General features: G+C 43.7%; 1 protein-coding gene across 1 annotated transcript in view; it reads left to right on the top strand.

The window, feature by feature from the left end:
- The window catches only part of VPRBP (Vpr (HIV-1) binding protein), a 44,138-nt gene that overhangs the window by 9,452 nt on the left and 11,382 nt on the right, over positions 1-23,304 (top strand). Inside the window, exons 6-21 of the mRNA XM_010185094.1 lie at positions 1,005-1,508; positions 2,694-2,795; positions 3,978-4,136; positions 5,992-6,171; positions 7,054-7,263; positions 8,455-8,624; positions 10,297-10,421; positions 11,537-12,797; positions 13,738-13,936; positions 15,114-15,196; positions 16,096-16,180; positions 17,714-17,947; positions 18,446-18,539; positions 18,977-19,081; positions 19,909-19,982; positions 21,078-21,182. Coding sequence (XP_010183396.1) covers positions 1,005-1,508; positions 2,694-2,795; positions 3,978-4,136; positions 5,992-6,171; positions 7,054-7,263; positions 8,455-8,624; positions 10,297-10,421; positions 11,537-12,797; positions 13,738-13,936; positions 15,114-15,196; positions 16,096-16,180; positions 17,714-17,947; positions 18,446-18,539; positions 18,977-19,081; positions 19,909-19,982; positions 21,078-21,182 — 3,690 coding nt within the window. The remainder of the gene's footprint in view (positions 1-1,004; positions 1,509-2,693; positions 2,796-3,977; positions 4,137-5,991; positions 6,172-7,053; positions 7,264-8,454; positions 8,625-10,296; positions 10,422-11,536; positions 12,798-13,737; positions 13,937-15,113; positions 15,197-16,095; positions 16,181-17,713; positions 17,948-18,445; positions 18,540-18,976; positions 19,082-19,908; positions 19,983-21,077; positions 21,183-23,304) is intronic.

Here is a 23,304-nt window from a genome sequence, read left to right as displayed (position 1 = left end):
CTCCCAGAACGATGGGCACTGTGTTAAAGCATAGGTGAATTCTACTTCTGGCACAGAAAAGCCCTTTAAAAGTATAAACGTGACCTTAGATTTTGTGGAACTGCAATTTATCAAAGCTGCTGCTCCGAAGGGGAATCTTGTCCTTATTCTAGGCTAAGCAGAATGGTGGAAGATGGTTCTGTTAGCACCAGTATAGCTCATCTGCTCTTAATGGCTTTCAAGCCACTTCTTTGTCATTCAGGAGACCAGGTTGCTGATATTTTAGAATGAAAGCAGCTGTAGCAAAAAGGATTGGTGTTTTGTTACTCACTTTGAGATCATTATCATCCCCCTGTACTCGGCACTGGTGAGGCTGCACCTCGAGTGCTGTGTTCAGTTCTGGGCCCCTCACTAGAAGAAGGATGTTGAGATTCTGGAGCGTGTTCAGAGAAGAGCCACAAGGATGGGGAGGGCTCTGGAGAACAAGCCTGATGAGGAGCGGCTGAGGGAACTGGGCTTGTTTAGCCTGGAGAAGAGAAGGCTGAGGGGAGACCTCAGCACCACCTACAACTGCCTCAAGGGAGCTTGTGGAGAGGTGGGTGCTGGTCTCTGCTCCCAGGTGATGGGGGATAGAACAAGGGGAAACGGCACCAAGCTGTGCCAAGGGAGGTTCAGGTTAGAGATAAGGCGGAAGTTCTTTACTGAGAGGGTCATCAGAAGCTGGAACAGGCTGCCCAGGGAGGCGGTGGAGTCACCATCCCTGGATGTGTTTAAAGAGCGGGTAGATGAGGTACTTAAGGATATGGTTTAGGGGGTAGACAGGAGCGGTTGGACATGATGATCTCAGAGGGCTTTTCCAACCGAGCGATTCTGTGATTCTGTGATTATTTCTCTGGGCAAATGCTTGACATTTCATGCTGTGGAGTTGGTTATATGGTAAGAATAAGAATAAAAAATACAGTCAATGTGAGATGCATGACTGAAGCAGAAAGTGTGTTCTCACGCATGCTTCTTTTGTGCAACAGGTTGCTTTGGTGCTTCGACGGCTACGAGAGTTGCAGGTTACTGAAATGACTACAAAACAAGAAAACAAGCGTCCCAGTCCTCGGAAAGTGCCATCAGATCCTCTGCTACCTCTGGATGAAGAGGCTGTGGATATGGATTATGGCGAGATGGCAGTAGATGGAGAGCAAGAGGAAGTCTCTGGGGATATGGAGATCTCCTTTCATCTTGATTCCAGTCACAAGACCAGCAGCAGAGTAAACTCTGCTACAAAGCTGGATGATGGGGGACTGAGAAAAAGCAAGTCAGGGAAACAGCATGAAAGAGATGGCTTTCGGAAAGCCAAGCAAAAGCTGGGCTTCTCCACTTCAGAACCAGAGCGGATGTTTGTTGAACTGTCCAACAGCAGCTGGTCAGAAATGTCCCCGTGGGTGATTGGCACTAATTATACACTTTACCCTTTGACTTCCGCCATAGAGCAGAGGCTCATTCTTCAGTACCTGACTCCCTTAGGGGAGTACCAAGAGGTGAGCATATGAAGGTGGGAGGAAGTGCTCTGTGCTTGAATTTTCCTGGCAAAGCTACAAGTGGCATTGTGGGGGGGAAAAATTGCAGAACCGTTGTATTGCCCTCTGATATGATTGAGATCAGTACCCTTTCCTGAGTTGTTGATGACTTTCCAGTTGATGAAGTCATTAGTTTGAGTGTTGCCTAGTAGGTAATACTCAAACCTGAACCTGTACCTAGCAGGTGTGTGGTCGAGTAGTTGGAGCATGGCACTAGGAATTTTATTCCTTGTTTCTGTTAAATTTGGTCATTGTTTACAGGACACAGGGCAGTCACTTCATTTGAAATACAGGCGTTTTTTCTGTTTCCTCAGACATGGACACGATAGAGTCCAGCAATTGAAAGTCTGAGGAAATAATGAACTTGAAATTCTCAATGAAATGGTTTGTGTAACCACTGCAGTAGTTCTGATGAGACATGGCAATGCTTGTGTTATGCAGATGCTTTTGAGAGCTGTTGTACTTACACGGACAAAGTAGTTGGGCAGTGTCAGGTGTACCAAAGACTTTTTTTTAACCATAAAACTCAAGTTATTGATCTGCAGAGCACCTTTATCTCTGTTTAATCTCTTTTTTTAGGTGATTTTACTTAATTGGAAATGGAACAAAGCAACACAGTTTTGCTTTGTGATACGTGTTATGTGTGCGTGCACGTGTGCGCCTTGCTTCTGTGAGAGCCAAAGAAACCATTATCCCTCTAATACCCTGCATGCTGACTGGATCACTTCATATGCCAGCAATAATAGGATATAAAAATAGGAATTAATACTATAAGGCTGTTACACAAAGAATTATGCAAAGGGTTTGTTGCCCTGCTCTCCTGTTTTCTCTGTTCGGTTGTTGGGTAGCTGTCTTTGCACAGATGGAAGTGGAGCCTATCGCCAGGGTGTTTGTGTGGACTTGCCACAGCCACACTTGAAGGAGAGTTAAGGTTAAGGTTTCTGGGTCAGACTGCAGTCAGCAGATGTATTACAAGAGGTCTGGTAACCTTTATTGCTTCCTGTGGATGGAGCTGGTTACCACTGACCTCTCCTGACAGGTATCTGCCAATAGGGGAAAACTGGGGGTTTGAGAGAGTAAAAACCAAACCAGACCTTGCATTTCCCATGAAATACTCAGCTAATCTGCCACTTCTATTTTTCTCAGCTACTGCCCATCTTTATGCAACTGGGATCAAGGGAGCTGATGATGTACTACATCGATTTGAAGCGAACCAATGATGTGCTGCTCACTTTTGAAGCTCTTAAGGTAAACTACTTTAATAACGTATCAAATGTACCGTGAACATTGTAAAGCATTGAACGTAAGTCTACTGCGTGTATCAAAGACAAATGCTCACCTTCTTTAGGCTTGGGTATCTTCCAGGGCTCCCTGGGATTGGAATTGGCTTTCACTCAACTTGAATGCATTGTGGTTTTGTTTTCATAACTCTGAAGCATTTTGGGAAGAAAAAAAAGGAGGGGGGGGCTGGGTGTGAGAATGTCTTAATTTTGCAGAAGCACCATTAATTTCACCTCCCATCTGCCTATCTGAAGACAACAAGAATGCCTTTTTCTGTCAAACACTTGTATTCCTGCTGCCCTGAGATGGCATTAATGAGTTGTTCCACTGCCTGTTATCTCAAGGTACCTGTGTGAGGAGTAAGAAGCATAAGCACCTTACTCCCAGAAGCCCCAGCATGACATCTCTGAGCTTAATGTTTGAAATACAGTAGTTTTGTGTGAGTAGTCTTTAGGTGACCTCTCTGAGGTACAAAGCCGCACAAAATAACCTCCTTCAAGCCAAACCTGCAGTGCAGCAGCAGAAGTTATCTTTTTCTGTGTATTCTTTCCCTCTTTCACAGTAATTCCTTTGCCTCTGGTCCTCCAGTGTCATCTTTCTCTCTGTTTCATTGTCATTTGTCTGAGAATTTATTTCCAAGGAGCAGTGTTCCTACAAAAGGTGTAGGTTACCTCAGCTGGGAGTAGTGTGGAGTTTTTAATGGTTCTTATTGTTTCTTCTTAAGGTGCTGCTAATACAGAAAATCAAGTGTAGTAAACTTCGGTGCAGCTGCAGACTTCAGTTTTAACAATAGCCTTTAAACTTAATTTTCTTTGCCAGCAATGTGGCATGTAGAAACTGCAAATGCAGATTTAAATATTTGGTAGTGCTAATAGAGAATGAGTTAATATAAAAAGAATAGGAAGACTTAAGGTGGCCTGTTGGATAATTTCTGAGTTGCTCTGCTTTTCTTGTGTTTCTTATGAAAGATGGGTAAACCAAAGGGATATAGTGCCCTTTTTGCTTTTGCAGTGAGGATCGTCTAAATGGGAGGAGGAAACAAGGAGGACTGCTTGTTTTTTTTCTGCTGTCTGTTTTTCTCTGGGGTGGGGAATTGAATTGATGACAGTTTGAAGACTTCCAATCTAATCTGCTTTTATCCTTCCTTAGCATTTGGCATCATTGCTGCTGCACAACAAGTTTGCAACGGAGTTTGTTGCTCATGGAGGAGTGCAGAAGTTGCTGGAGATTCCTCGTCCTTCCATGGCAGCAACAGGGGTCTCCATGTGTTTATATTACTTGTCTTACAATCAAGATGCCATGGAGAGGGTAAGTGGCGTTTGTTTACAGTAACTGCAGTAATTCTCATCATTTCTTAGTGTTTCTACTGGTGTTCAAACAGTGAATAAACACTTCCCAAGCTAAAAAGTGAATTCGTATAGAAGACTTTGGTATGTGCAGAGGCAATAGGAAATATGTAAGTAAGGGGTGGGGGGGGAAGGGAAAAGCTCCTCCATTCTCATTTGACTGTCCTGTCCTGTCTGTTCCAATGGACTCCTACACCTGAGATTGTTTTTTCCATGCTTGATCCTAGTGTGGATAGCTTCAGTGTTACACAGCACCTCAGTCGTTCCAGGCAGCAGCACAACTTCTGTGGTGTTCGAGCGCAGCAGAACACCAGCGCAGGTCTGGTCTGCGTTGTGCAGAAAAGAAAATTAAATGGCACTAAGGGTTCTCTTGTGGCCTGAGCTTATAAATGTTAAAACAGCTGATAATGAAGGTAAAGTTCCTCGCCTCATATTTTAACATAGAAAAAGAAGTCTTAAAAGAAATCTTCCTCTCAGTTCAGTGGTGTTCCTCTGGCCAGCAGGTTGATATGGCAGTCTGCCTTTAAGCTTCAGTTTCCCAGGTACTTTAAAGAGTAATTCTATTTCCTGCTTTATTTTCTGTGCTGGCAGCACCATGTGTGTGCTGAGCCAGGTGAGCGAACTGATCCGGTTTATTCTAAAGTTGCTACAATGACAAGAAAAAAAGAAACCACAACAAAAAAACCCAACCAAAACCACTTCCAGCCTGTGAGCATTCGTGCTGGCATATGGGAGTGTCCTGCTCCGAGATTCATTCAGAGCAACCACAAAGTTGAAGCCTTAAGACTTCCAACTCTGCTCTGCTCTGAGTGATGGCTTTTGGTTCCTTGCCTGTCCCTGGCATTGTCCAGTACTGTTTTTCCAGCTGAAAATGAAAGCAGTTGCACTAGTAATGTACATCTGGATTATTCTTTCCTAGTTTTTCATGCTGTCTGAATGTGTGTTAAGATGCCTGAGCTTGTAGCAGCTGGACCGGTAGTGGTTGTTTAAGGCTGTATCTGTATGGATTCTGCTGGCATTTATGTTCTGTAGGCTTTTGTATCAGTGATACTCAATATTTAATATTCGAAACCCTTTTAGTAATCACAGCTGATCAGGGCTGTCTGTACCCTCTTACTACACATCGGTCATGAGGGCAAGAAGAGTGAAATGGGCGTGATGTTCCCTCCACTTCTTTTTGCTCGTTATGTCAGAAAGTTGAATCCTGGCTGCATGTGACCTGCTTTAGTCTGACTCTGAACTTTGTCATGAGAACTCTTCACACTCTGGTTTTTGTTGGGTTTTTTTTTGGTTTGTGTTTGGTTGGGTTTCCCCCCCTCTTCCCAATTCCACTTGCTGCTTGCATGGTTGTTCAAAAGGAAAACCGAAAGCTGTGGCAGATGCTGCGTGAGGATTCCTCCTGCCTTGTCATAAGCCATGCAGCTGTTTTGTAGTGACATTGTCTCGTCTGCCAGATGTTATCCCCAGTATCTACGGATAACAGCTTGAGCAGGTTTCTGCAGTGCCTTTCTCTCTTGTCTTTGGATTTCAGAGGAAGCCAGATTCAAGGGGCAGTCTCTTGTAACTTAGTCCATGCCAAGCCTCAGGTCTTGGGGAATGGACCAATTACTCGTCCTACATTGCCACATCATTGCTTTTATTAGTCTCACTGGGGCTTTCTCTTACTGGTGTGGAAGTAGATGTCCCAAGTCAAACTGGGAGTAACTGGTATTTGTCCTCTGTCTGTGTGCTTCTCAAAGAATCCTCGTTATCCTTGCACAAATTCTCTTCCACAAGCTGTTTGAAGTCTGTCTCAATAATGTTCTTTTGCTTTCTAGGTGTGCATGCACCCCCATAATGTGCTTTCAGATGTAGTAAACTACACCTTATGGCTAATGGAGTGTTCCCATGCCTCAGGATGCTGCCACGCTACCATGTTCTTCTCCATTTGCTTCTCCTTCCGTGCTGTCCTGGAGCTCTTTGACAGGCACGATGGGCTTCGACGTCTGGTTAACCTGGTAAGGCATCTAGTTCTGTATGGTGAGCAGGGGTTTAGTGTCATGGTTTGCACCCTTTGCAGTGCAGCTGTAGAGAGGTCTGTTCTTTTGTTTGGTTTCGCTTGGTATTTGTTTCTGCTCAGTTCCCAAGAGATGGAGGGCTGGGAGGAGTTTTCTAAGCGACAAACATCTGGATCCCTTTATCTTTATTATTTTTTCCTTTTGCTACAATTATTGTCCAGAGACTTGCTACCCTTTGAGAGCTTTTTGGTGCAACTCCTGGGTCAAGCAGTACTTATTCAAACAGTGGTGGCTCAGTGGTAGTTCAGATGTGTCTCACCATTCCACATACACGTGTGGTATTGTCGTGCACTCCTTTGGGTGCAGATGAATCCAGTTTTGTCCCAGGAAAGGCACAACTACGTGTGTGCTGTGGTAGCCACAGTACCTTATGAGCACAAATGATACTGCTCATGTCCAAAAGCTGGTTCATCTGCACGGTGTTGCTCTGCAGTCCTCGTAGCTTGGGTTGTATCTGACTCAGGGACATGAGCAGTGCAGGGTAAGCACACTTTGTGTTGTGTAATGCAGTGCCTAGGAGCATTAGGCACAACGCTGTCTCCAGATCTACATTGATGTAACTGCTGGATTTTTCTTTGTAGATAGTGAAGAAGGGGGAATGAGTCTTTTTAGACTTACTGTTTATTCATGCAGATAACCTTTTCTGTTCAGACAGAACAGCTTTTGTCAGCTCTCGGAGAGTGTGCTTGTGTGTCTTGTAGAGCAAAGTAAGTTTGTTTGGGTTTAGTACAAGTGCAGCTGACAACTGTGGTTTGGTTTGGCTTTTTTCCTGAAGTGTGAGCTGATGAAACTTTCTTTTCCCCACCCAACCTCTTTCTGAAGATAAGCACTCTTGAGATCTTGAACCTGGAAGACCAAGGAGCCCTCCTGAGCGATGATGAGATCTTTGCCAGTCGCCAGACTGGGAAGCACACCTGCATGGCCTTGCGGAGGTACTTTGAGGCTCACCTCGCTATCAAACTTGAGCAGGTGAAGCAGTCGCTCCAGCGCACTGAAGGTGGCATTTTGGTCCATCCGCAGCCCCCCTACAAGGTGAGCAGCGTGCTGCAAGCTTTTAACATGGTCATTGCATTTTTCAAGCAAATCCAAGCTGCAGGAGTATGTGGATGTCCTTTGAGCCAGTGGAATAACTGAGACAGTGCAATAACTGAGACAGTGCTGTGCGATTTATAGGGATGGGGTTTTTTTAATTGTATATTTTTCCTGCCTGGTGGAACGATGCTGCAGTAGAAAAATATAGAGGAGCTTTTGAGGTTCATCTGAGCCACGTGGGATTAAGGCTCCTGCTCATCTGCTGCAGTTCCTCTTCCGTTTATTAAAAGCTGAGGTTAAAGGCAGGTTATTTTTTATCCTTGTGGGCTTTTCTATGCCTTTAATCTCTGAAAGGACAAAATCTGTCCGTATATAAAAATGCATGACGTTGGAAAACTTGGAAAGAAGTTTGATTTGATAATGACAAGTTAAATGTGTCAATTGGACACCATGGTTTTCAGGAATGACCTGAGAGATTCTTGTGTTGGTCATAGTTTTTTTTCTTCTACTTTCTTCCTACAAAGTGATTTTTTAAAAAACCTGGATTTTGTGGCTGCTTGTTTCAAGGGAGCACGTTCACCTGTAGCTCCTGGTTTAATTTATAATGGCTTTCTAGAAGAGCTAAAATAAGAAAACACAAGGGTGTTTTTTGCTTCTGCAGAACCCACTTATTCTCATTAACTAAAGAAATGGGTTTAAGCTGTTGCCTTTCTATGAAATTTAAAAAATTATTGAAAGGCAACTCTGTTGGGAATTTCCTTTTTTCTTTAGTAAGTTTTGTAGTCAGAATGGAGAAACTAAATATATCTTGCAGCATTTTTAGTATTTTAGCAGAAGTTTAGTTTGATTAATACATGGTCTAGTAACTACTAGATTAGTCGCTTAAAAGCAGAGTAGGATTTTAATTTAGTGTAACTTTTCTTCTTCCTTAATTGGTCTAAGCCTTCTAGGACTGCAAAGAAACTGAAAGGGTCTTATTCTTAAGTTGATGATTGTATATTACAGTGACAGTTGATTTATTCTGTTATAGTTGGGGAATAAAACAGAAAACAAATACCTAATCTGAAGAAACAGTAGTAGTCCACTCTTTGTGGTTGCAGTTTTCAGTTAAATTCCAGCGCTGCAGGAGTTATGTGCAGGTTTGTAACCCTTGTGCTCACTTTCTCATGCTTCCCCCTCTCTTCCCTGAAGGCCTGTTCATATACTCACGAGCAGATCGTGGAGATGATGGAGTTCCTGATCGAGTATGGTCCTGCACAGCTCTACTGGGAGCCAGCAGAGGTTTTTCTCAAATTGTCTTGTGTCCAACTCATGCTTCAGCTCATTTCAATAGCGTGCAACTGGAAGACATACTATGCAAGGTGAGCTGTTTGCTGTAGTACTGTGTCTCAGTGCAGCAAGTTGTGACTCTTGGATAGGACGTTACATTTCTAGACTTTCCACCTCTGATAGTGTTTAAAACAGGCACATGCTGGTTACTGCTGTTAGGGCCTGTGCTGTGGCTACACAATGCTTATGAAAGTTAACACTGTGGAAAGCAGGACTAAAATCTTGAGGGAGAGAGAAGGGATGAGATTACTGAACAGCTGAAATGCCTTAGGCCTTTGATTGCAGAGAAATCAGCATCATAATAGAGCTTAATCCTAATTCTGTGCCACTTTCTGTCTGTTTCAAATTGTGTTTACCTTTCTGTTAGAGAGAGGCTAGAAAACCTTCCAAGTAGAAGGTGAAATCAAGACATCTTAATCCTGGAGAGAGGTGGAATGTGTGGATGTAGTGAGTTTAGATGACTCAAGAGAGGACACTTCATTGATTTGTTGCTGTGTGAAGCTTTTGAGAGAGGAAGAATACTGAAGATGGTTGCTGTGCGTTGCTCAGGTTCACGTCCCTAGATGATGCGCCACCAGCTGTTACACTCAACATGCTGGTAGAGGGGCTTAGCTTGTGGGGGCATCATTTCTGTGGCACCTCTTCCCTCTACCTTCCCACCCCCAAAAAAATCTGCAGCATCCTTCCTGTTCCAAAAGAAAGGGAACTGCCAGCGGGTTGTGATAGAACTCGTTAGGATCTTGTCCCCAGTTCAAAGGGAGGATGGGTACAAAGTTCCAGCCTCTGTTTGTCCTAATGACCTCCTGCTCTGCGAAGTGAAGCTGTAGTCCTCTCTAGAGATGTGCTCACTGGTGAGTCACTGTCTACTGTAACTGGTTGTCATCAGCTGTATTCTTGTCACCAGGACTCCTTCCTCCTCATTTCTGCTGCCTGCAGGAGATCTGTGCCTAACCTGAAAGCTTTTGAAATCTGTTTTGCTTCTGCAGCCCCTTCCTTCCCTCCCTCTCTCTCTCAGGTTGCACTCTCCTGGGTAGTTTCTGTTCTCCTGTTTCTTACTCTCCGCAGCAGTTTCCTAATTACTGCCTGGGTTAACTCCTACCTTTCCATATGGGCTTATAGACCTTCCCCCCTTTTCCTGCATTGTTCTGCTCTTCCAGCTCTTTCTTAGCAGCCTGTTTCATTTTCCACACTCCTGTGTCTCTCTTAGCCTGGTGCCCAAGTTGATACCTTTTTCCCTGTCATAATTGTCTGGTTTACTGCTAAACAGTGTCCCTTCACTTAAGAAAACCTTCATTGCCTTGACTGGTGCCCAGAGTATTTTAGACAGCAGTGTTCCCCAGCTAAGATGTACAGTTAGGTTAGATTAGATTAGATTAGATTAGATTGAGAAGCTTAATTTAGAATGCTCTTGTGGATAAGTCTTGACATTCTTATCTTTATAAACACAAAATTACAGTGCTTTTAGGAGCCTGTGGGCAGGGTGGGATAAACGTTGACAGACTTCAGGCAATGGTGTGCACGTGAGCACTGCTTTCTGTGGAGCAGCTCTTTGAGTGGAACATTCTGAAGTCAAAAGGCACCATCAGAAACATCATACGTGACTGATTTACTCCTATTTGTTGGAGTAGATTGAATGCTATTTTATGTTACTGAAACAACTCTGTATGTACACCTCTGAGGAGTTCTTCTGTTGTTGTCTTCCAGGAACGACACAGTACGATATGCTCTGGATGTACTGGCCATCCTGACTGTGGTTCCTAAAATCCAGCTGCAGCTGGCAGAACCTGTGGATGTGTTAGATGAAGCTGGATCTATCGTTTCCACTGTGGGTAAGCTGAATATGGGCCTGATGACTTACGTGGTTACCAGTTGTCTTCTGCTACGTGGTTTTTCAGCTGGGTATTTCTCACCTACGGTGAGACAAGGGTTAAAATAATTGGTGTGGTTAGGGTTACTGTCAGGGATGCAAATAAATGAGGGAGTAGACTGTGGTTAAAACTGTCATGATTAGCACTGTGGTTGGATTACAAATTTGAAGACGTGGTCTCCGGCTCCCACTTGTTTTCAAGAGCTCATTAAGTTCAGATGGAGGCAAATCCACTTTTATAATGGGACTATTGGGTTTCCTCAGCTTCTCATAAATTTAGGTCTCCTGGGGATATGGCATTTGAGAATTTGAGAGAGGAACAATTATTGCTGTTTATATGAGTTATGCTCTAACTGTCCACCTGCAGATTCAGAATGCAAATGAACGAAGTCTGCCTGGATCAGATCTAGGGATTATGCATTAAATGGAGCCTGACTTTGATTCTTTTTAAAAGAAAAAAAGCAAAGGCAGACAGTACTAAATACAGGCAAAAGACAACTGGCTTTGCACAAAACCTTTCTTTAGTCTAAACTCCAGTTCTTTTCTGAGTGAGGATTTTGGTCTTCTGAAGCAGATGTGAAACTTAACAGGAGCTCCCTTATGGGGGCCGTATGGGGGAGCAAACCCCAAGTTTCATTTTTGCCTGACTCCTTTTGGAACCTGTGACATTATGTACTTTTTTCCTTTCATGGCATGATATCCTTCCTTCCCCTCTGTTTCCACTTCATCAGTATTTTTACAAAGGAGTTAATTTCTGCAGTAAGAATCGGAGCCATGCCTGTGCATCTCTCTCTGTGCCAGATATCTCAGATTTTGCATTCCTAGGCCATGCCTGATTACCTTCTCTGAAAAACTGTTTGACTTCCTAGTTACTGATGATGATGATGAAGTGGAGGAGCATCAGTGTAGGAGAACATTTTGCCAGGGATGTAGAAGAATATGGCTTACATTAGTTAGCAGAACTCCAGAAATCACATAGAATTACCTATTTTCCTCACATTTGTTGAAAACTCCCTTACTTGTCTGCTGAACTGTGTAAGACAGAGCACTAATGAAGCTATTTCTTTCCCTCACTAGGTATCAGTATCATCCTTGGAGTCGCTGAGGGTGAATTTTTCATCCACGATGCCGAGATTCAGAAATCAGCCCTTCAGATCATCATCAATTGTGTGTGTGGCCCAGATAACCGGATTTCCAGTATTGGGAAATTCATCTCTGGAACTCCTCGGCGAAAGCTTCCTCAGGCCCCCAAGAGCAGTGAGCACACGTTAGCCAAGATGTGGAATGTGGTGCAGTCCAACAACGGCATCAAAGTGCTGCTGTCGTTGCTGTCTATAAAGATGCCGATCACAGACGCAGATCAGATCCGCGCGTTAGCCTGCAAAGCCTTGGTGGGGCTGTCGCGCAGCAGTACTGTCCGGCAGATCATCAGCAAGCTCCCCCTCTTCAGCAGCTGTCAAATTCAGCAGTTGATGAAGGAGCCGGTGCTTCAGGACAAGCGCAGCGAGCACGTGAAGTTCTGCAAATACGCCGCCGAGCTGATCGAGCGCGTCTCGGGGAAGCCTCTGCTGATTGGCACGGATGTCTCTCTGGCTCGGCTGCAGAAAGCGGATGTGGTGGCCCAGTCGAGGATCACGTTTCCTGAGAAGGAGCTGCTGCTCCTGATTCGGAACCATCTCATCTCTAAGGGCCTGGGAGAAACTGCGTCTGTCCTTACTAAAGAGGCTGACCTGCCCATGACTGCAGCTTCTCATTCATCCGCCTTCACCCCTGTCACGGCTGCTGCCTCTCCTGTGACCCTGCCTCGCACTCCTCGCATAGCTAATGGCATCTCGGCCCGTTTGAGTAGCCACGCTTCTGTAGGTTCCACTGCCACCTCTGTCCATGCTCAGGCAAGGCCCTCTGCGTCCCAAGGTCCACTTGCCCTTCCAGGCCCTTCTTATGCCAGCAACTCCCCTCTGATTGGCAGGATTAGCTTTGTCAGAGAGAGGCCATCCCCCTGCAACGGCAGAAAAATCAGAGTGTTGCGACAAAAATCGGACCATGGCGCCTACAGCCAGAGCCCAGCTATCAAAAAGCAGCTGGACAGACACCTTCCTTCCCCACCCACGCTGGACAGTATAATCACAGAGTACCTTAGGGAGCAGCATGCCCGCTGCAAGAACCCTGTTGCCACCTGCCCCCCTTTCTCTCTCTTTACACCCCACCAGTGTCCTGAGCCAAAACAGAGGCGCCAAGCGCCAACTAACTTTACCTCACGGCTGACCCGCAGGGCAGCCTTTCCGAAGTACGGAGGGGTGGATGGTGGCTGCTTTGATAGACACCTTATATTTAGCAGGTAAGGAAGAAAAATGTTTCTTGATCCCTCGCAGGATGTACCCTCTGCCAAAAAAGCCTGACCTGGATTCAGGCCGTGCAGTCCCATGGCGGAGTGTCCTTGGAGAGAGAAGCGTTTCGATTCAATGCTGACGAGTGGGAGAATCTTGAGAGGCATTTTTATGGTTGTCCTGTTTCTCTTGTGCTTAGTACTGATCCTTAGTGCATACAGCACGCTATTTTCAGTGTCATGATAATTCATTAGCATCATTGACTAATGAAGCTGGTAGCTGTTTGTTCTCCTGTGGAAGGTAAGTGTGTAACGCCAGTTTTACACGGGTGTAGCGTAGCTCTGAGAATGGTTGGCTGACAGATGCAGGACAGCAGAACCTGTATTTTAGTCTTGCAGCTGAATCCGCAGCCCCGCAGGTCCATAGTGTTTTTATGTGCCCTTTCTTTGCTGAGGTTAAATGGGAAGATGATGTGAAGTTTATACAAATGAAGATAACGCACAAATGAAAGCGTTTTCACAGTGAAACCAGTATCACCTTGGGAAACTATGGTGACAGGAGGTTATTTGGCTGATATGCCAGGCCTCCTTGTGTTGAGCACTTCAGAACTGTTAGAAATTGTTTCTGGTAGCTGTCTGTACTTATGCAGGTGATGACATTACAGGTTTTCCATCAATCCAGCTCTGAAGACAGACTCCAAGTGCTTCAGCTTAATGATGTGCTTTAACAGAAGTACTCAATAGTGCAAAACAAACCTTGAAATGTTGCAAACACTGTTGTAATGTACTCACTTGAGCTCTAGTCTTACAATTGACACTTGTAGCTTTCTTCTAGGATAATCTAACTTGTACCTACATGATTTTTAAAGACTGGGTTTACTATCATCACACAGCATTTCAGTTTTGCTTTTCTTCCTCTTTCCAATGATCCTTGTATTTCTACCTTTTTTAGGTTCCGTCCAATTTCTGTGTTCAGGGAAGCAAATGAGGATGAGAGTGGCTTTACCTGTTGTGCATTTTCTGCAAGAGAACGATTCTTAATGCTGGGTACTTGCACGGGGCAGTTGAAACTCTATAATGTGTTCAGTGGACAGGAAGAGGCCAGTTACAACTGCCATAACTCTGCCATCACGCACCTTGAGCCATCCAGGGTAAGTCATCAAAGACCTGTTCTGTGGTTTACAACTCACAGCCTAAGCCCTGGTATGTTTTGGGCCTGTCTGGATACGTATATCTAAACTGCACCTACTGGCTGGTCTGGAATGCCTGTCATTAAAGTAGTTGTAATGGTTACCTACTGCCTTTCTAAGTTCTAGAGTTATTTTTTTCTTCCCAAGACAATCACAGCATCACAGACTGTCAGGAGTTGGACGGGAGCTGGAGAGCTCCCCCAGTGCAACCCCCCCAGAGCAGGATCACCAGAGCAGTCACACAGGAACACGGCCAGGGCTTTGGGTGTCTCCACACAAGGAGACTCCACAACCTCTCTGGGCAGCCTGAGCCATGCTCCATAACCCTCACACTGACAAACTTTGGCCTCATCTTCAGCTTGAACCTCCTGTGCTCCAGCTTGGGACCATTGCCCCTTGTCCTGGCATTGGCCATCCCAGAGCAGAGCCTGGCTCCTTCCTCCTGACACTGCCCTTTCCCAATGGATCCCCAGGAATGAGGGCACCCCTCAGTGTCCTCTGCTCCAAGCTCAAGAGCCCCAGCTCCCTCAGCCGCTCCTCAGCAGGAGATGCTCCACTCCCTCCAGCATCTCTGTGGCCCTGCTGGACTCTTTCAAGCAGTTCCTGTCCTTCTTGACCTGAGGGCCCAGAACTGGACACAACAGAACAGAGAAGATAGTAGAGAAGATACGCAGTGGTTGTGTGCCTTCACACATGTTTGGGAGTGAAAGGATGCTTAAACTATGTATTTAAAATAAATGTGAGATAAGATCAGAGTTTATATAACCTCTTGGAGAAAAATCTTTTGGGGGATGATTCTAGGAAGAAATAGAAGTTAACTGATTTACAAGCAGAATGAACTCCACTTACTGGGCATCAAAACATAGGCATGGATTATCCCAATTTTAGCTGCTGTTAACATCATGGATCATTCCCATTGTTATCTGTAATGTTTTCCTTTGTCTGCTAAGAGTTCTTTGTATTATACATAGTATTAGACACCTAGAGTTTATCCCCACAGAGCAGCTTAGTAGTGCTAAGTCTGCTATAGTTCCTAAATTCACGTTGTAAATGTAAGTTAAAGTGTACGGGGTAAAATGATAACCTCTGTTTTTATTCTTTTCCCTTCCTCCCCCTCCACTCCTACTTGGAAATAAAGGATGGATCTTTATTGCTGACATCTGCAACGTGGAGTCAACCTCTGTCTGCGTTGTGGGGAATGAAGTCTGTCTTTGATATGAAGTAGGTATACTCTGATCCAGCTGCGGGATATGAGCAGTTAAACCATTCAGTATAGGCAGAAGCCCTAAGAACACACTGTGTGAGAGAACAGTACAGCACAGCTCTCACAATGTCTTTTGGGAAAAAAATACAGTTTGCTTCCTTTCTTATGTTTAGTCTCTATCTTCCCTATTTTTTTTGTACAGATAGCTTTGCTAAATTCTAAATACATAGTCCTATTTAATGCCAGGTAGATCAGCAAAATTACTGTTCTCCCTGAAGGCAAAGAAAAATGTTTGCATTTTTATTCTCATGTTTGTAAATTATCTTGACAATCTTTCTGTAGCCAGTTACAGAACTTTACTAGCATGGTGATTTGCATGGTGACATTTTCAGACCTGGATAAAGCCATTTAAAATCTATTTCAGTTCTTACAATTGTTCCTTCCCATAAAAATGGGTGGAAGGCTCTTTGTTTTTAAAAGTGAGACTGTTGGCTACCTTAGCTGTAAGCAGCAGTTTTGCTGTGACCTGTTTTAAGTCAGCCAGAGGACATTCTTCAGTGAACAAGTTTAACATGCCTCAGGCCTGCGGGTGCATTTGAACACGCGTGACGCCATTCGTTGCTCACTCCTCTAAACAGTGTTGTGTTTACAGCAGACCTTGTCGATGATGAGTCTGGGAATTTGCTGCTTGTGGCTTTTTCACTGGTCTGCTGTAAAGGCTGTGTCTGAAATAGATATTTTCTTGCAAATGCAGGTGGAGCATTTTAGCGTTGTAGTGTGCCATGGCCAATGGCAAAGTCTTCTCCACATTTTTAGTTTTCTGCATTGCTGGAATCTCTGGTGGTGTTTGGGTCACGTTTGGTTCTCACAGGTTGAATTTGCAGTTCCTTGACTTCTTCACTGGCTCTACCTACAGGCATTCTTTCCCTGATGACCACTATGTGGAGTTCAGCAAGCACTCTCAGGATAGGGTCATTGGCACAAAAGGAGACATCGCCCATGTAAGTACCAGTAAAGGTCATGGTTGTGAAGCTGTGACATTGAATGTAATTCTTCACGGGATGTTTATTAACAGATCTGGGTGTGCTGATACTCTATGGAACTGATGAGCTAAGAGGCTTTAGAGGAAAGCTTTGAAAGTGTCAAATAGCATCTCCCTGTGTCTAAGGGTATAAACATGATCACAGGAGGTTCCACTTCAATTGGAGAAGAAACTTCTTCTCAGTGAGGGTGACAGAGCCCTGGCCCAGGCTGCCCAGAGAGGTTGTGGAGTCTCCTTCTCTGCAGACATTCAAAACCCGCCTGGACGCCTTCCTGTGCAACCTCATCTGGGTGTTCCTGCTCCGGCAGGGGGATTGGACTGGATGAGCTTTGGAGGTCCCTTCCAATCCCTAACGTGCTGTGATTCTGTGATTTCAAACCACTGTAGCACAGGCAGTGTGCAGTGTTGCTTCTGTGGTCGGACCTTTTTATTTCCCCCTGAAGTTGCCTCCTTTGCCGTATTTTTCAGTAATAGCACTAATAACAATAAAAGCTGCACTGTAAACAGTAGCTCAGCCAACAGCTGTGGGAAATGGCTTATTAGAAGTGTCCTCCTTTTTGCCCGCCGAATTTGCAGCTAACATTACCAGTGTATTTTCAGAGAATGCTGTTGTAGTGCTTTGTATGAATACCTGCAAATTTGGCAGTCGCAGGCTTCCGAGTGCTTCTGCTTCTCAGTGCTGATTTGCATTCATTATAGGCACAATCTCTTCTGAAAGAGTATTTGCATAAAAAATTGTCATGAATTAGAAATTATTTGTGATTGTGTGTATTGCTCTGATTTGTTTAAGCAAACTATCCATTCCGGCCTAGTTTTCAACTTAGATTTATCTGGAAGTCAGAACATTTTGTGTATTGTTTGGTAAACAGATTTGTTTTCCAGTTCTGGAGAATTTTTGTATCTGTGTGAGTTTGAACGCGAGCGAAGCCCTGAGGGATGTTAAAATCAAATTTATCCGGGAAGATATTCATAAACCCTTTGTAGTAGTTAAAGCCCTTTTTATCTTTTTACCTTCCAACAGTTTTTTGGGACAAAGCTCAGAAAGTTGCCCTTCTGTATAAATGCAAGGAATTTTAACTTGTTTTCTATAGTTTCGGGCTTTTTTTCCACCTCACTATGTGCTTTGCAGTTTTTGTTTGTAAATACTATCTGCTCTGGAAGCAGTTCCATTTCTGAAGCAGTTTCTGGCTGAGTGGTACGTTGTGACTGCAGCTTCCCAGCCCACTTTTCATAATGGACTTAGTTTCTTTGGAACTAATCCCGATCGTATTGAAATGCATCAGTGAAGCTGCAGTAAGCTAAGGGCTGGCCAAAACGTGCTGTGGGACTTGGTTCCAGCTGTGAAACTCTTAAAGGACTGACAGGGTTAACTGGAAATAAAGTGAACTAGGGTGATTCTGGAAACAGTCTAGCAGGGAGAGCATGGGGTGATCTGAGGCACAGGTACATTACAAATTGTGACTAATCTTTCTTTTTCTTTTTAATCTAAAAGATCTATGATATTCAGACTGGCAACAAGCTATTGACTCTGTTTAACCCAGATCTTGCCAACAACTACAAGAAGAACTGTGCCACCTTTAACCCCACTGATGACCTTGTCTTAAATGATGGTGTCCTCTGGGATGTCAGATCGGCACAAGCCATCCACAAGTTTGACAAATTCAACATGACCATCAGTGGCGTTTTCCATCCCAATGGACTTGAGGTCATAGTCAACACAGAAATTGTATCCTTTGGCCACGGTGGTAGCTGATGTGCTGGGACTTCGAGAGTTTGTATTGATAAACGACTAGCTGTTTGCAGAAGTTGTATCAATGGCCTGCTGTGTTACAGGTTGTGTGGTAACCACAGTGTTTGTCTGTGACTCAAGTAAGTAGGAACTGTGATATGGCCTAGGGGAAATACTTAACACACAAAGAGAACGAGAGAGGTTTCCTTCTCTAATATATTCTGTGGTATCTCTGCTCTCTTCCCATCTCTTACAAAGATCAACCTTGAAGCTACTGCAGTAACCTCTCATGATGGGGAATGACGTTTTGAGTAAGAGCTTCTCATTTTGAGCACGTGGAAGGGGTGGTGGTGCTGGAATCCAACTCTGGTTCTGTCATATTTGCAAGAGGGTGGCGGTGGGGTTGCTTGATACAGTTAATCAGTTGTTTGCCACTGTGTTGAAAAGGGGATAGAAACTGAATAGTTTGTTGCTCCTTAGCCTGTATTTTTTCAGTGGGACCTCCGAACTTTCCATTTGTTACACACAGTGCCTGCACTGGATCAGTGTCGTGTGGTCTTCAACTATACTGGCACAGTTATGTACGGAGGTAGGATGTCTCAGTCTTGTGTCACTCTCCTTGGTAGAGATTGGTGAAACTGAAAGCTTCAGACTCTGTCTGACTCCAGGCCGTACCGGGATGTGTGAACTGGAATTTTTTCACCAAGTTTGCAGTGTATTGCTGACAAAGACAGCTTTCTCTAACATCAGCAATATCACAACTCGCTTGCGAGATTAAAAATCAACCTATTGAAGAAGAAAATCTGTGTAACGGCAGATCTGATGATGCTTGGGAGAATAATTTTGTCGAGTGTATTAAGTTTCAATGATCTGCAGTGTTAATAAAGGTGGCTCTGGAAGAGCAGATATTAAGTAGGTCTTGCCGAACTATCACATAAAAAGAATTGAGTCTGATTTGCTTTTAAGTTGATTAATGATAGTGATGAGTGGCAGGTGGATTTGTGGAATAATCTTTCCTTGTATCAGCTATGTTGCAGGCAGACGATGAAGATGACCTTCTGGAGGAGAGGATGAGAAGTCCCTTTGGCTCTTCTTTCAGGACATTTAATGCAACTGATTATAAACCTATAGGTAAGTGTAAAAGAGGAGCAAATAGCTTGGTCTGAAGGTTTGAAAGTGTATTGAAAGTTCTGCCTATTAACATTCACTCCCTCATCCTCTTTGCCTGTGTGACAAAACAGATTCTGCTATGACCTGTTCTGATTGAAGCATCAGAGTTGGGTTTGACACTGAAATACTGAACTAGGTTCAAGTATCATATCCTGTTCACTGTGTGGTTGCCTTACTTGCTACCGTTCAGCAGTTCTGGCTTTGTTTTCCTTTTCCCTTTCCAAGTAGGGCATAATCTGAACTAGTAGGTCATTTGGACAAGGTGTCATTGGTCTCATTTCAGGAAGGGCTGCATTTTCTTCTCTTCTCTATTTTCAGTATTTTCTAACAGCATTTCCCCATGCTGGCAGTTCAAAACGCTGTCAGTTTGGCCTCCAGCTTGCAAAGCTCCTAGAGCTAAGCTAAACACTGCTGTGGACATAAACAAATGTGGCTTTCACTATTGAAAGGAGATACGGCTCACAGCTCGGTCCCTTGGTTGCCACCTATCCTGGACGATTATCTGCTGTTTACTGTGCTTAGAGAAGCCAATAAATGTATTATCAAGGGAGGAGAAATTGTGCAGAGCAGGTTAAGAACTTACCTGGCTATTTTTTTATGGCAGCCTCCAGCTTTTCTAATTCAGCTTGTAATAAGGAATATTGACAAATGTTAATTTCTCTCTTATTTCAGCTGTTGTCCCAACATTTTATTATCTGCTTTTAGACATACATTGTTAGATCTTTCCTTTCAGCAAGCATTAAGTAACGTGCCGTTAACCACTGAGTTTGTTTTGTCGTGTTTTCCAGCTACCATAGATGTAAAGCGGAATATCTTTGACTTGTGCACAGACAGCAAGGACTGCTATCTGGCTGTCATTGAGGTAAAGGAGCTAAGAATAAACTCTGGTCTCTGTAGCATGGTTTGAGTGCAGTGGGTTTTGTTTCTTATTAAACCCTTCAGATGATTCTGGAGTTCCTGCTGTTTAATTAATGTCCTAATTAGTGTTGGCGTTTTGATGCTGTTAGGCTTTTTGTTGTCCACCCACAGCAGTCCTGATTTTCTGTCTGTGATTCCTTAAACTTCCAGACACATTTGCCGCCTTCTTCACCTTAAAATGCTTTTAAAGGTTTTTCTTCTCATAAGCATAGAGAAATGCATTTTTCCTTATTTATAGCAATAACTTCCTATTAAAACTTGCCCTGTATCAAGTATCTGGGAAGTGCAATGTTCCTGGCACTCCCCATGGAACTTTTATTGTTCCTTTCTCGCTTGCCTTCCTAGCAAGGATTGAAGCAAAAATTCGTGAAACTTCTACAAGTCTGTTAAGGGGGAAGTAAAATTAAACTAATGGGCCTTGAACCTGACTGTGTAAGCATAGTGACTAACTAAAAATCCTGTTGACTTAATACTCTGTGAACTGCTGATCCTTACAGCCCAAAACGAGCGAGTCAAGAATTTGTAGTAGGGCAGGCTTCATATTTAACTACTGAAGTTGGAGTTGCGAAGGTTGTGAGGCCAAGATACGATGTTTTTTTTCTGTAGGAGTCATTGGAAATGTTATTTCCTGGTGCGTGGCAGTGGTGGTTGCTGGGGACTCTTGTTATATCACATCCTTTAGCGTTCTCTCAAGGCATAGGGTTCAATGGTGTAATAGGGAGACAGATTTGAAAGGGAAGTGGTGTGCAGTTAGGTGAGAACTAAACCAAAGCATGCTAAGGATCCAGTAAAGGTTGTGTTAAGTCTACTACTAAGAGTGAGTTGTGGGTGACAGGAGCAGGAAGTAGATATTTAAATCACTCCTGGGCTGATCCTTGAAACCCAAAAGACTCTGTTTTACTGCTGATTGTACTCCTGCTAGTAAAAGGGATGGAAGGATTTTGGTGATATTTCTGTAATTGAGATCAGATGTAGCACTGAGCATGAATGCTGAGCTTAATTCCTGGGGCTAACTGCTCTGTGGGCATCTCTTTTTCAGAACCAAGGGAGCATGGATGCCATGAACATGGATACAGTTTGCAGACTGTACGAAGTGGGCAGGCAGCGTTTGGCAGAAGATGAAGAGGATGAAGAAGAAGATCAGGTGAGCAGTATAGCATTGACCTGCTTGTTCCTGAGCAGCTGTTAGCCATCGACATGGGAAAGGCCACAGGTGTTCATTGCTACCTGTAAAGTACCTGGTTTGGTCTCACCTAGTAAAGTAGATCACTTTACTGTCAGTGTAAACTATCTGTGCAGAACCTGTGTGGACAGTAACTGGGGACACTGTAAACCAGCATAATTTGCAGCTTATTAATTTTCCTGGGTGTTTCAATCTTGATCAGAAACTTTTCTGTTTGTTCTGCTTGGTTTGTTTTTAATATTTTGACACCCAATAGAGACAGTAGCATTTTGAGGTTTTCCATTTTTCAATTCCAGGTCTCATATTTGGGCATAACTTGTCACCAATTTCCGAATGAGACACAACTTGTGACTTAACGCAGTGAAAGCGCACAGTACTTCTATACAGGAAAATCTTTTAAGAATTTGAAAGCGAGCTGTAGGTTTGCATTGGGATGTGTCGCTTTTCCTTCTCAGATCAGCCATTTGATCTTTGGCAACTTTACAAAGGAGCTAAGAGTTGCAGTAAGTGTTCCTCAGGGTGAGGTTGGTAGGATACACAGTAGCACAGAACGCTTACTGCAGTACAGTGAGAATTCAAGACAAGTTTGTAGCTTTTTTGGGTGTCGGCTGTTTGGTTTTGGGGTGTGTGTCTGTGTGTGTGGTGTTTGTTTGGTGGTTTCAGGGGATATTTTTGGAACAGGCAAAGATCTTATGCTTCAAATCCCTACAGATTTAAAATGCATTATTCTCTGCTGCTTGCCTGGTACCTGCATTCTAGTAAATCGTGTATTCGTGAGAAAAGCTGACTTGGGAAGCAATGAAGGAGGGGGAAATGACTGTTCCTCCCAAAATGTTTCTCCTTCCTAGCCATCCAGTGCTTGCCTCAGGCAGTAGTTTCTATTTTTGTCTCTGCTTCCCCTGTTTTTATTCACATTCAGTAGATTGTAGTGAACTTACTCACATTTTCTTTATGAAATCTCAAAGAAGTCGTTGGTGGCAGACGTTGATTTTGCATTGTACAATGATTAACTCGCAGCTATCAAAACCCTGTTCTGGGGTATCGCTGGTAAGTGTTGACTTAAGTGGAAATCTGTATTTGTATAGGAGGTCGTAGTCTGAATGGTGTCGGTTCCAGGCTGTAGTGCTAGGTACAAGCAGAGATAAGGAGTCTACCAGCTGTCAAATGTGGCTGGGGTTCTTCCTGTCGTACACACGGAGGTGTCCACAGGCAAAATTTAAGCACGCTAAAAGCTTTTCTGTAAAGCTTACGGAGTAATCAAACAAAGGCGCTTTGGGATCAGTTTGCAAGTTGAGAGTAACTAGTTGATACTGCACAATTGCTGCTTTTTATGATCTTCATTTCTGGGGTTTACAGATGTTTCCTAGAAGTAACTTTTCAGGTTGGTTACAATCAAGTTTCTTTAGTAAGAGGGATTTGGTTTTAATATAAACACTGATGAACCCAGGTTGAATTCAATCTATATGTATTTAGCAAAGCCTAAACTAAACCCCTTGCTCTCAGTCCTGAGGCTGTTCACTGCTGTTCCTCCAGGTTTGTTTTAGTCTTAGGCTTACAGAAACAGCTTTTGTCTCCATAGAAACATCCAGCACTGGGCTAGGATGAGTAGAGGTTTCCAGAATGAAGACAGAATCTCTCTGCACAGCTGTCTGCTAAGGCCAACGGGGATTTGTTTCCTGATGTCAGGAATTTTCTGTGTATACATATGCTCACATATATGGAAGTGTTTCCTACTTGCCTGGTTAGTTTCTGTGATTTAGGCTTTGAAAAACTAGAAAGAAACTTTCAAACTTGTTGGCACTTCTCACAGAAGTTCTAAAACTTCTGGATAAAGGAAGATGCTTTCTGGTCTTTTTTGTTAAAATGGGGTGGGTGGAAATCCAGGTGAATCAATGACAATCTGGTGTTTCTTTGGGGAAGAAATTCAGAGCAAACATTAATCAGGCCCTTGTATCTTTACACCTTCACTTTATGCATGTATATACGTATTTGTATATGATCTACGTGGATCTGCACGTATATCAGAGCAAGTACACTGCTTTGCCTATACAGAAAGTAGTAAGTACTCAAATAGAAGCATGCT

Source organism: Mesitornis unicolor, unplaced genomic scaffold (assembly GCF_000695765.1).
Source record: "Mesitornis unicolor isolate BGI_N332 unplaced genomic scaffold, ASM69576v1 scaffold13985, whole genome shotgun sequence".
Taxonomy (NCBI): domain Eukaryota; kingdom Metazoa; phylum Chordata; class Aves; order Mesitornithiformes; family Mesitornithidae; genus Mesitornis; species Mesitornis unicolor.
This window is presented reverse-complemented; position numbering and strand designations above follow the sequence as displayed.